The sequence below is a fragment of the Molothrus aeneus genome, chromosome 20, assembly GCF_037042795.1.
Source record: "Molothrus aeneus isolate 106 chromosome 20, BPBGC_Maene_1.0, whole genome shotgun sequence".
Classification (NCBI taxonomy): Eukaryota; Metazoa; Chordata; class Aves; order Passeriformes; family Icteridae; genus Molothrus; species Molothrus aeneus.
Window position 1 is genome coordinate 6667139 of NC_089665.1, and position 12437 is coordinate 6679575.

General features: G+C 65.4%; 1 protein-coding gene across 1 annotated transcript; it reads left to right on the forward strand.

Moving 5' to 3' along the window:
- The first annotated feature begins 59 nt into the window (after positions 1–59).
- OVCA2 (OVCA2 serine hydrolase domain containing) lies at positions 60–2548 on the forward strand. Its single transcript, XM_066563600.1, has one exon. The coding sequence runs from the start codon at positions 75–77 to the stop codon at positions 774–776; it is 702 nt and encodes a 233-aa protein (XP_066419697.1). The 5' UTR covers positions 60–74; the 3' UTR covers positions 777–2548.
- Positions 2549–12437: the final 9889 nt, after the last annotated feature.

Sequence of the window (12437 nt, forward strand, 5' to 3'; positions counted from 1 at the left end):
GCTCTCGTCTGCCCGGCCAATCAGCGCGCGGTGTTTCGGCGGGAAGGCGGAAGTGGCGGTGCCGGGGCGCGGCCATGGCGGAGACGCGGCCGCTGCGGCTGCTGGCGCTGCACGGGTACCGGCAGAGCGCCCGCCGCCTCCGCCAGCGCACCGGCGCGCTCCGCAAGGCCTTGCGCGGCCGCGCCGAGCTGGTGGCCATCGACGCGCCGCACCGCCTGCCCAGCAGCGCTGAGGACGACCCCGACGGGGATGACCCCCCCCGCGGCTGGTGGTTCTCCGGGCCCGGCACGTTCGAGGCGGGCGAAGCGGCCGCGGCTCCGGCGGGGCTGGAGGAATCTCTGTCGGCCGTGGCGGCGGCGGTGGCGGAGCACGGGCCCTTCGACGGGCTGCTGGGCTTCAGCCAGGGCGCGGCGCTGGCCGCCATGGTGTGCGCACTGCGGGCCCGCGGCGACCCGCGCTTCCCGGTGGCCTTCGCCGTGCTGGTGGCCGCGTTCGCCAGCCGCGCCCCGGCACACGGACACTTCTACCGGGAGCCCATCGCCCTGCCCTCGCTGCACGTCGTGGGCGACACGGACGCCGTGATCGCAGCGGCCCTGAGCAGGGAGCTGGCCCAGTGCTTCGTTGAGCCCGTCGTGCTCTCGCACCCCGGCGGGCACTTCATCCCCGCGGCTGCGGCGCAGAAGAAAGCCTACCTGGAATTCTTGGAACGCTTCTGCCCCGGGCAGGGCCAAGCCGAGCGCCCAGAGGCTGGGGAAGCTCGAGAACGGGCTCTGTAATAAAGAAGGGCTCTGGTGAGCCGTGTGCAGCCCCCCGTCCTGTGAAACATCACTGTTTCCATGCCTCCAGAGGGACCAGAGATCAGCTCACTGCACATTCTGCTCTTCAGTGTTCACTCAGGCCAGGCTAAATGGTTCTTTATCTCCCTTTTTTCCAGCTTTGTTGGATACATCAGTATAAAATATATATGTATATATATGTGTGTGTGTATATATATATGCATATAAAGTTATATATAACATATATAACATGTATGACATTTAACACATGAGTGTGGGGTGTGACAGTGGGGGGATTGAAGGCAGGAGGGTGACACTGCTCTATGGGCAAGGTGCTTTCAGATACTCCAACACCTGCTCAAAAGGAGAGTTCCTCAGCTCAGCCACAGGAAATGTCTGCAGAGCACAAAGCTCTTGCAGTTTTACACCCCAAAACCTCGTGGTTTTTAATATCTGTTAAGCCAAGCTTCCAGCTGGTCTGGGCCTGGAAAAACCTCTCATCCTTGGCAGTGCCAGGGCTGGTGTTTGTTTCAGGAATGAAATGCCTCCTGGCTCGGTGTGCATGTGTTGAGTATTCCCTGCACAAAGTGCCTCCATGAACAAGAAAAGCTTGTTGCTGTTTGTGGCTCTGTATTATCCAGAAGCACAGGAAAATCTTTATTGCTGTAACAGTTGCAGGTGTCCTGCTCAGCTTCTGCCCAGCTCATCACTGGGCACCAGTCTCAGGAGAGAAGAGCTAGCAGAGCTTCTCTAACCACAGCTTTCCGTGGGGTGTAGAGCTGGTAAAGGAAGGAAATTGGGTAAAAAAAGTTATTTTTTCCCCTGTGAGGCTGTAGGACTCTGAGCTGCTGAAACCCTTCCTGTGCTCACTGAGCTGGGAACGGGCCTGGCAGTCCTGAGGGTTAAAGCAGCACTGCAGGAGTGAGCAGCTCAGCCCCAAAGCAGCACAGGAGGGTGAGCAGCTCAGCCCCAAAACAGCACTGCAGGAGTGAGCAGCTCAGCCCCAAAGCAGCACAGGAGGGTGAGCAGCTCAGCCCCAAAGCAGCACTGCAGGAGTGAGCAGCTCAGCCCCAAAGCAGCACTGCAGGGGTGAGCAGCTCAGCCCCATCGCGTTTTGCCCGGTTTGCAGCACCGAGGTGATGCTGGCAGGAGGATGTGGCTGTTTCCCCGCAGCCCAACCCCGCTCTGCTGTTGCCCTGCGGGGCTGAGGGGGCTCGGGCAGTGCTGGCCGTCTGTGCCACTTCACGTGGGCTGTGTCACATCTGCCGCGAAGGCGTGGGGTGTCTGCACCCCTTGGTGACACCACGGGCTGGCTTTTGGGGCTGCACGCCCAGCTGCAGCTGTGGCCGAGCACGGCCACCAGCTGTGACAACGCACCGGAGCTTTTGTCCCCGCTGTCCCCCCGCCGCCGGGCTCGCAGCCCCGGGAAGGATTCGGTTGCCGCCGAGCCCCCTCCCGGTGCTTTCCCGGCGCGGGGGGAGGCACCGCAGCCATGGCCGCCCGCCCGCACTGCGGCCCCGCAGCCCCGGCAGCTCCCGGGCACAGGGAGGCACCGGCAGCTCCCGGGAGCTGGGAAGGAAAGAAAGGGAAGAAGCTCAGGGTGCGGTGAGTGAGCAGCGCGGTCCCAGCTCTGCAGGCAGTTCGGTGGGTCGGGGAGGGATGGGTGACCCGACCTGCGGTTCCTGCCCCTTTCCCGGGGTCTGCATAAAGATGGCTCCTGCGGGGTGTCTGCTGTAGCAGTTTAAATAAATTATTAAAACAGATAAACGCGACCTTTGTCGGCAGGAGGTGCCTGTGTGAGCAGCGCGGGGAGGTTCTGCTTGGTCCCGGTGTGGTGGGAGGAGGGAAGCGGCTCGGAGGGGTTTGCCATGGGAAACCTGCCCTCTCCCTCCTTTCCTGGCCAGATTCCCTCGGGCTTGCCCCTGTCTCGCAGATCCAGGTCTGTTCTTGGGATGCAGCCACAGCACTTGGCTGCCCGCAGAGGTGAGCCTGGAGACAAGACTGGCTGATGTCCTCCCACCCCTCACTCAGCTTCATGCTGGGGAGTTCCCTTTTCCATCACCCGGCCTGGCCCAGGGGAGTTGGTTTTTTCCCCAAAACAGTGTGGCCCAGGTGCTGTTGCTGAACAGGGAGTGATGGACTGAGCCCGGGATCTGGGTGGCAGCTGTGCCACTTGCCTGGGACAAGAGGGCCCTGGGGACAATCAGCAGTGTTAGCAGCAGCACCGTGAGCCGGGGGGTTTCAGCAGGGGGGGATGTCACCCCTGTCCCCAGATGTGCCTTTCCATACCCCAGTACAGCCATGGGAGCCACCTGTGTGACCTCAGGGACAGGAGGGACCCTGGCTGTGGCCCTGCTCCTGAGGAGGGCAGGGAGTCCAGGGCTTGGCCAGGCAGAGCTTTGCTGCCCCTTCCCTGGGTGAGCAGAGCCCCCAGCCCTGTCCCAGTGTCCCGGGGAGGGCAGGAGGAGCCCGGCATGAGCAGAGACTCTGCCAGTGCTGCCAGTGCTGCCGGTGCTGCTGCCTCCCTGCAAACTCCTGGCTGTTTTCCCACCTCTCCCCAGCTCCCCTCACCCCTTCCCCCTGTGCCACTGCCATCTCGAGGTCAGTGCCACTGCCCACCCTGCCAGCCACCCACTTGGGGCACACCAGGCATGGGCAGGGGTTCCTGTGGGCAGCGCTGGAAAAAGCGACGTCCTGCCGAGCCAGGCCTCAGGTGCGGCTCGTGCCAGGGTTTGAGCCTTACTCATCTCACTCTCTTCCTCCTCTGTCCCCACCAGCAGGACCGCCAGAGGTGTGGGGATGGGGCACTCTAGGAGGGTGATGTGTTTCCCAGATGGTTTTACAGCGAGGCTTTTCCCAAACCTGCCAAGGTCCTGCCTGTGAAGTGGCGGTGGCACGGGCAGGGCACAGCTGGGACCGTGTTTGGGCCCCGCTGCTGGAGCAGGACCAAGCCGTAGGGAACAGCCCCCCCTTCCCTGCTTCACTCGCAGAAGCTTCCAGTTGTGGCTGAGTCACTCCTGCTGTAGCTCCTTCTCTCTCCTTGTTTTGGATGGAAGTTTTCCATGGAAACCCACGCTGGGCCGGGCTGCAGGCTGGGATAAACACAGCTGAATCACAAAAGGCCGTTTCGCCAAGAGCTGTCAGATGGCAGCAACAGCGTGTGGGGCCAGTGGGCACCTGCCCGGCCTTTGGGGGGGCAACAGCAGCACCTCTTCCTGCAGCCCCCACCAGCTTTGCTGGCTCAGCCCCCCTGGGCCCACCCTAAATTCCTACAGTGCCAGGATGTCACTTGGCACAGCCGGGAGCGGGTGACAGGTTTTGTCTAGAAGTTTTCTGGGGCCACGTGCTTTCCCAGGGATGCACAGGGAAATCCCATCCAGGAGAGTCCCTTGGGACCTTCGCTGAGGCAGTGTCCACCCCGGTCCTCAGCCGCCGGGCTCTGTGGGGTCACGGTTTGGAGGTGCCAGGAAGACCCTTCCCACCCTCCTGGCCGTGCGCAGGGACGCGTTCTGAAGCCGCTGGGTGCGTTGCCGAGGTCAGGCACGGTTTGTGCCATGCCTGTGCCCTGCTGAGCACCAATCCACCGTGGAGGAGGCCGTGGCAGGGGCTGTGATCCTCCTTGGCACCACGTTCCTTCCCGGCACCGCTGCGGTCTCTGTGCTGAGGAGGAGCACGGGAGCTGGACAGCCTCTGTCCCCTGGCGCCGGCAGCTGGCCCCAGGCCCAGCAGCTTGGAAGCGCCGTTGGAAGACAAGTCCTGGTGTCAAGAATCCAGGATATTTTTAAGGACTCTGGAAGAAAAACTGATTCCAGGGTGTCAGCGGGAGAAACCTGGCCTTCAAAACAACAGTGCAGCTGGAACATTCCCGGGCTGGAGCATGGGGTACAAGGGGCCACAGCACTGCCCACAGGACATGTCCCCTCACCCAGGGGTACCCTGGAAGGGACACTGGTGTCACCATGGCCTGGATCTCACTGTGATGCTGTTGATGGGGTATAAACAAGGAGGTGTTTCCCAGAAGATGGAGGGTGGGTTTTGTGGCAGTGGCAACTTTGCAGCATGGATGTGCTGGACATAGCTGTGGTTTTACCTGAGCACTGGTGGGACTGCCCAAAAATCCCCATCCTGGAGGTGTGAGGCCCATCACCACCAGCAGCAATGGGAAAAGCAGGAGTCACAGGGAACAAGCAAGAGACACAGCAGGGCACAGCAAGGACCTGCTACCTCTGATCCTCCCATGTCCCACTGTGGCCCTGCTGGCCCCTGGGGACCTGGTGGTGGCCATGCCTGTCTGGGTGAGGGCAAAGCTGCCAGGTGCATGACCCCATGGATGGGTGAGGGATCCTAATGGGGCTGCTTTGCAGAGGGAGATTGTGGGCAGGGGACCCTGCATGACCCCTACTCAGTCTAGATGGGACACCCACAGGAGCCCTGTGCTGCAGGATCGCAGGACCGAAAGTTCTTGTTCAGGGACTCTTCCTGTCCCTCTTGCCACTGCCACCGTCACCCACTTGGGCCTGACCCTACATCCCCGGTGTCCCCATGGGATGAGGTACCTCCCTCCCCTCCGGGTCTGTGTGGTCCTACAGCCCTTCCAGCCCCTTCTCTCCATCTCCAGGGCCGTGAGTCCCCGGTGCCCCCCACGAGGAGCCCTGCCCGGCCAGCACCGGTCGCCGCCGGCTGCTGAAGGCCCGGTGCCCGGTGCCGGGGCAGGCCGGGCCGCTCTGACTTCGCCGCTCAGGAATCTCCTGGCCGCGCCGGGAGGGTTGTGCAACCTGCGACCGCCCCCGGCCGCCCCCGCCCCGGCCCCGCCGGCAGCGCTCAGTCCCCGCCGCGCCGGCCCCGCCGCCAGCCCCGCTCCGCCAACGGGTCCCCCCCGGCGGGGACACGCGGCACGGGGGAACGGGACCCCGGCTGCCGAGCGGACGAGCCCGGCGGGGACGGTCCCCGAGGGGTTCCGGGTCCCCGCCGGGAGGGCAGGTGAGGGGCTGCGGGGCGGGGGGCAGGATGGGGGATCCGAGGAGGGGGTCCCCATCGATCCCGCTGCCCGAGGAGGAGCCGCTCGGCGCCCGCCCCCCCGAACAGTAAGAGTTGATGTGCGGTGAGCTGCATCCTGCATGTGAGCTCCTACTGCCCCGGGAGGCGGGCCGCCCCCGACGGGACCCCCGCCGCCCTGCCTCCGCCGCCTCGGGGACCCCCGGGGGTGGGCGAGTGGGGGGAGCCGGTGCTGCCCGCGGTGCGAGTCCGCCTGTCCCGGCGACCATGGCTGTAGACTGTTACCCCCCCAGCGGCACAGTAACAATCTAAAGCCACGGTCGCCCGGGCGGCGTCGGAGTGGGGGGGGAGTCAGGAGGGCGGGTTGGGAGGGGGCAGCGGTGCCTTGGCGACGGCGAGGAGGCGTCCCCGCCACCGCAGCGAGCGCGCCCGACCCCCACCGGCGGCGCGGGGGGGGACTCCCGGTGCTTGGGAGGGGGGGGGGAGTGTCGGTAACATCGGCAGCATCGGTAGCATCCGCCCACCCCCCCCCGCCCGCCCCCTGCCCTCCCACGCGTGTCCGCCCCGCCGGGAGTCCCCCCCTACCTGGGCTGCAGCGGGAAGGCGGGGGGGGGGCGTCCGCCGTGGGGGGGTCGGTGTCTGCGGGGGGGGAAAAAGAGAGCGGGGTCAGGCGGGCACCGGGACACCCCCCCATCCCCGCCCCTTCCCGCCTTCCCCCCCGCCCCCGTCGGGGCGCGCTCCCCGACGGCTCAGCACCACGGACAGCGCCCGCCCCCCCGGCGCTGCGGCGGGGCCGGGGCCGGTGCGGGCCGGGGCTGGGGCCGGTGCCGGTGCCGGCGGTGGGTCATGCTTCAGTAGCCATGACTGTAGACTGTTACTGTCCTGTCCCTACGCAGCAGTAAGCAGTCTAGAGCCAAGGTGCCGACGCTCTGACTCGGGCTCTCCTCGACGGGGTCTCCGCGCTCTTTAGACGCAGCGGGGTGAAGGCGATCGACCCCCCCGCCTCCCTCCCCGGGCTGCGGAGCCGGCAGCACCCGGGCTGGGGACACGGGGCTGCGGGGGAACCCGAGGGAGGCGGCGGTGGAGAGTGCCTGGCACAGCGGCACCGCGGGATGGGGCTGGGGGGGTCCCGTCGGGGGTGGCCGCGGGGACGCTCGGAGAGGGGGGGGCCAGCGGGCGCCGGTGTCACCGCGGAGCGGGACACACACACACGCACACGCACGGCCCCACACGCGGATGCGCTTCCGCACCTCTCCCCGCACCCCCCAGCCCCTGCAAGGTGCGGGCGGCCGGTCCCCGCCGTGCTCCCCCCCGGGGCGGCCCCGCGCTCAGCGCCCGCCCCCGCGCACCGCCCCCGCCGGCGCCGCCGCCCGGCCCCGCCGCCCCCGCCGCCCGGCCCGCACGTGGGGCTGCGCCAGGCGGCACCGCGCCGCCCCCGCCGCCGCAGAGCTCCCCTTCCCCCGCCCCGGCCCCCGGTGCCCTCCGCTCCGCCTCACCCCCGCCCCGGGGCCGGCAGGTGCAGCGGGGGCTCCGCTGCCCCCCTCCCGCCCCCGCACCGGGCTCCGTCCCCGCTTACCTGCGGGCCAACCCAGCCGGTGCCTTACCTCCTGCGGGCCCCGCGGCTGCCGGGCCGGGCAGGGGCCCCGCGGCTCCCGGCGGGGCCGGCGCCGGTGTCGGTGCTGCGCTGTCCGCAGCGCGCGGGGCTTTTATAGGATCGGGCTCGTAGTAACGGGGATCTCGGCTCATTCATAGAAAAGCATCAACCTACACAATGACGTGAGCTCTACGTCAGCGAGGAAATTTAGGGAACGGGAAGACGCTACTATTTATATCGGCGCGGGGGGAGGACAGCGGCCCGGAGCCGGGCAGGGGGTCCGGGCTGCAGCAGGACCCCGGCCCTCCCCACGACCCCTCCGGAGCCCCCCCCGTTCCCTGGATGCTCGAGGAGCGCAGTGGGGCAGCACCCAGCGCCCCACATCCCTTCTCCACCTGCTGCCAGACCCAGGGGCCGTGCACCCACTGGGACACAAACTGAGGGTCCTGTCCCCCCGGGAGTGCCGTGTGGGGCACCCCCTGCCCCAGACAGAGGGATCCATCCAGGCACCCATGGGAATCCGGGGTTCCCATCCCCCCTGACCACCCTGCTAGGCCAGGACGTGGCCCCATCCTGGCATCACCACAAGGCTGCTGATTTGGGGCTCTCTGAGCCCCCCGTCATGGAAAGAGGTCGCACAGGGGTCCCCACATCCAGGCACCATCCTGGGGGTGCCCCTTGCCCACCTGCTACCCTCACCCACAACAATGTCCTGAGCAGCACCTCCCACGTGTCCCCTCATCAGACCCCCTGTCCTTGCAGTGCCACGAGCACCCGCGGGTGCCACCCCAGTGCCCTGCAGGACAATGGGACAGCACAAGCAGTGGTGGGGGGTGAGTTTAGAATACACGGGGTGAGCAACCCACTGCAGCACCGTGCTGCCCTGACCCCTCCAGCCTCACAATGGGGGCTGGCCCTCACTCCCACCAGGGCTGAGTCCCCCAAAAGCCGTCAGTGCTACAGAAGAAGGTTGTGGCTTCACGGGTGAGTTAATTTTGGCTCCTTGCTCCTTCCCGAGCGCCTGCATCCCCCCTAGATGGGCCTAGAGTCATATCCAGGGGCATTTGGGAGCATCTTTTCTCCCTTTATGCACCTGTGAGTGCATCCATCCATCCATCCATCCATGCATCTCCCCCACTCCTGCTGGAGCCGTCTGACCTCACTCTGCTCTGGCGAAGCATCACACCGGTAACCACAGCAACAGCGGCGTTGTCATTGACAGCAGCATCCGCGCCCGCCAGCATCCGCCGCTGCGCAAGGCCGCGCTGCTGCAAGGCCACACGCTGCTCCGGGGGCCTCAAGCCACGACCGCCCCACTCCCCTACCCCTCACACCCCCAAATACCTGCAGGGCGCCTCAGAGAATTAACCCCTCCCAACCCCACCGGCACCTCCCCACCCTCCACCGACCAAGGTGTTGCCACCCCCCTACAACTCCCCAAAACGCCTTTCCCACCCCCTGCTAGATGGGGGTGTCCCACTCCTGTCCCCCCCCCTCCCCCTTTTTTTTTTTCCCCCACGCAGCACCGGCGCTCGCCCCGTCGGGGCTCTCCGGTTCGGCGAGGGGAGGTGGGGAATCGCTGCCGCAGCGCTCCCCGCCGCAACCGTGACTCAGCCCGGGATTAGTCAGCAGCTGGGGCCGGCCCACCCGCAACCGGCTGCGCAGCTCCGCCGCTCCTCCCGGGGGCCGCGACCCCCCCACTGCACGTCCCGGTCCCCCCCGACGCGCACACGGTCCCCCGAGCGGGAGGTGGAGTGGGGGGGTCGCGGCCCCCGAGGAGGGGGTGTCGCATCCCGGAGCGCGGCCCGTTGCTGCCATCTCGTGGGCTTCCCACCGGTGAAACAGCCGCGTCCCTGCCGTGGGAGGGAGCGAGAGGAGCCGGGGATGTGCGTGGGGAGGGGGAGGTCACCTGTAGGGCGTGGGGAGGGGGTGGTGGGTGAGGGGGATTGGAGGAGGAAGGGGGAGAGGAAGGGAGGTCTCGTTGTGCCATCGTGACTCCACAGGGGCGGGGTGTTCACCTGCTTGGATGTCACCCCACAAGGAAGGGATCCTACTGCCCCACGGTGCATCGCTTCAAAGGAAAGGGTCTCATCGCCTCAAGGCCCAAAATATCACCCTGCTGGAAGTGTTCCTCACCCAATCTGGGCATTGTGCCACAAGAAAGGGGTCCCACTGCCCCATGAAGCATCACCCATAAGGGAAAGGTCCCAATGTTTCCCCAAGCACCATCCCACAGGGATGAGATCATCACCTGCCTGCAGAGAAGGGGTTCCATCACCCCATCAAGTGTCATCCCAGAGGGAAGGGGTGCCACTGCCCCAGGAAACAACACCTGGCAGGGTTGGGTGCCCTTGTTTGACTGAAAATTGCCCCCAAGAAGCATCACCCATAAGGAAAGGGGTCCCATAATCTCACCAAACTCTGACCCACAGGGACAGGATCCTTATCTACCTGCAGAGGATGGGTCCTGTCACCCCCTCAGGCACCATCCCACAAGGAAGGGGTCCCACTGCTCCACAAAACATCACCTCACAGGGATGGGCTCCCTTTTCTTCCCAAACATCCCCCCATAAGGATCCCATTGCCCCCCAGTTCAGAAAGGGGAATTGCCAAGCCCTGCTCCTGGGGAGGAAGATCCCTGAGCTCTGGGATATCCCAGCTGGACAGCAGTTCAGTGGAAAACACCTTGAGGGTCCTTGGGGAAGCTGACCCTGTGTCCTCGGGATGAAGGAGGTGAATGGTGTCCTGGTGTGTGTTGGTTGACAGCAGTGAGAGGATCCTTCCCCCTGTGGGCTCCCAGCATGGAAATGCTGCAGGGAGTCCAGGGAAGGAGCACTAAGAGGAGCAAAAGGCTGGAGCATCTCCCTGATGAGGAGAGGCAGAGGGCTGGGAGAAGAGGAGGCTCCAGGGACCTGTCAGTGCATGCACAGCCCTGGAGGGTGTGGAGAGGGCAGAGCCAGACTCAGCTCCTGCTGCCCAGTGCCAGGGGCAGGTGGCACAGGCTGAGTCCCACCACCAGGGAGCCCTTTCACACTGGGAGGGGAGCGCTGGCCTGGGCTGCCCAGGGAGCTGCTGGGGTCCCCTGGAGATACCCAAAACCACCCGGGCAAGGTCCTGTGCAGCCAGCCCTGGTGACCCTGCTGGGGCTGGGGATGACTTCCTGAGGTCTCTCCCAGTCCCAGCTCTTGCTCTTTGAGTCTGTCTCTTGTGCACCTGGAAACCCTTCTGCAAGGAAGGGTTGTCCTGCTCCGTGAAATATCACCTTGCAGGGATAGGTGCCCTTGTCTGACCAAGTATCACTCTGTAAAAAAGGGTCCTCTCAGTGTCACCCCAAAAGAAAAGGGTCCCATTGCCCCATCAAGCCCACAGAGAAGGCTCCCCAAGCCACTGGAGCATCACCCCCCAGGGAATGACTCCCATTGTCCACCCCAGCAATGCCACCCAGGCAGCCCAGCAGGGAGCAGCCACCCTGGCTGGGCCTGTGCTGTGCCGGGGAACCTCTGCCCTTCCCAGGGATCCTCTCCTGATGGGGGCACCCCGGGAGAGCTCGGCAGGGTCCCGTGGCTGCCCCCAGGGCCTTGGCACCGGAGCAGTTCAGGAGATGGGCAGGGGTGACCCAGGGCTCAGCGCTGTCACGAGTTGCACAGCCTCAGCCCCTCAGTGGAAGGGACACACACACACATCCCCCGCACACACAGGGGCGCACTTTCGGGGCTGCTCTACCCCGGCCCCGCCGGCAGAACGGAGCTGGAGCTGCCAGCGGGGGCTGCAGGCTCCTGGCGCTGCCGGATGCGGCCCCGCTGGCCAAGGGCAGTAATGGAAGACATGTGTGTGGGCTTTGGGGAGAGGCTGCGCTGGGAAACAGGGCCCTGCAGAGACCGGGGGGCTGTATCCTGTCCAAAAGCCCAGGTCCCACATGAAGCCAGGCATGCGAACGCGATCCAAACCACAGCTGGATTTGAACCGAATCTCCCAGCATCTGGGCTAATTTGCTGCAACTTTGATTGATCGTGGGGAGGGGGCACAGGCGGGAAACGCTCCAGCTCAGACCTCCCAACAGAGCCAATGACTTAACCAGAGCTGGTTCCAATCTGCTCAGCACATTGAGGCGAAAATGCCCCTTTCTCTGCGCGCTGCCGGCGCTGGCTCCTCCCGCGGTCCTGCAGCCCGGCCGTCCCCGATGTCCCTGGGAGCTGGACATGGGCTGCAGCTCCCTGGGGACGCCCGGCAGTTTCTGAGAGCTCTGGGTGCGGAAGGCTGGCTCAGGCTGCTGGGTTAGGATCCCTCCAGAAAGCCGAGAAGGACAGGACGGGGAATACTCGTGCAAAAAAAAAAAAACCCCTCCACCTGCCCCAAAGCCCTGCGGGCACCGATTCGCCCCTCTGCTCCTGGGAGAGGCCGGGAGTGGGAGAGGAGCTGCAAAGGAGGGTGGAAAAGGTGAAGGGTTTTTCCATTGCCTCGCTCGGCCGCTGCCCCCGAGGCTCGGCGTCACTCAGCAGGTAGCTGGGGCAGCCCGGGGTCCCGGCCGGCCCCGGGGGATGCAGCTGTCTGGGAGCCGCTCGCTGCCGTGATTTATGCAGCTCAGCCCCATAAATTACCGGCACGGAGCCCGCGGGAGCCATCGCTCACAGCGACGTCCAGAGCTCGCTGCCAGAACCTGAAACACTTCCAGCCGTTAATTGAAGAGGGGGGAAAAGAAAAAAAAGTGGGAGAGGGGGGAGAAATTAGTGCCCGGAGAGTTGGGATTAAACCGCGGCTCTAACGAGGGTCGCCCACGTCCCGCTCCCAGGATCCCGGCTCTTCCTGTGGGCAAGAGCCCAGCATGGGGAGCAGGGAGGGGAATTTCTGAGCCTCGGATGAGCCCGCGGGCAGTGACACTCCGTCCCGGTCCCCAGGGTGACGTTTCCGCAGCGAACTGGGACCCGCTGAATCTGAAGGGAATCTGAGGGTGGGTTCCAGGTGAGCGATGCTGAGCTGTGAGGGCAAGGGCTGCCACCAGCCCGCACCCTCCCTGCCAGCACCCATCCCTTTTTGTCCCGGATTCAGGGCTGGCCAAAGCCTGTCCCAGGCAC

What these genes read in the sequence shown, in the direction of transcription:
- OVCA2 (XM_066563600.1), top strand. Translation starts at nt 75, where the DNA reads ATGGCGGAGACGCGGCCGCTGCGGCTGCTGGCGCTGCACGGGTACCGG.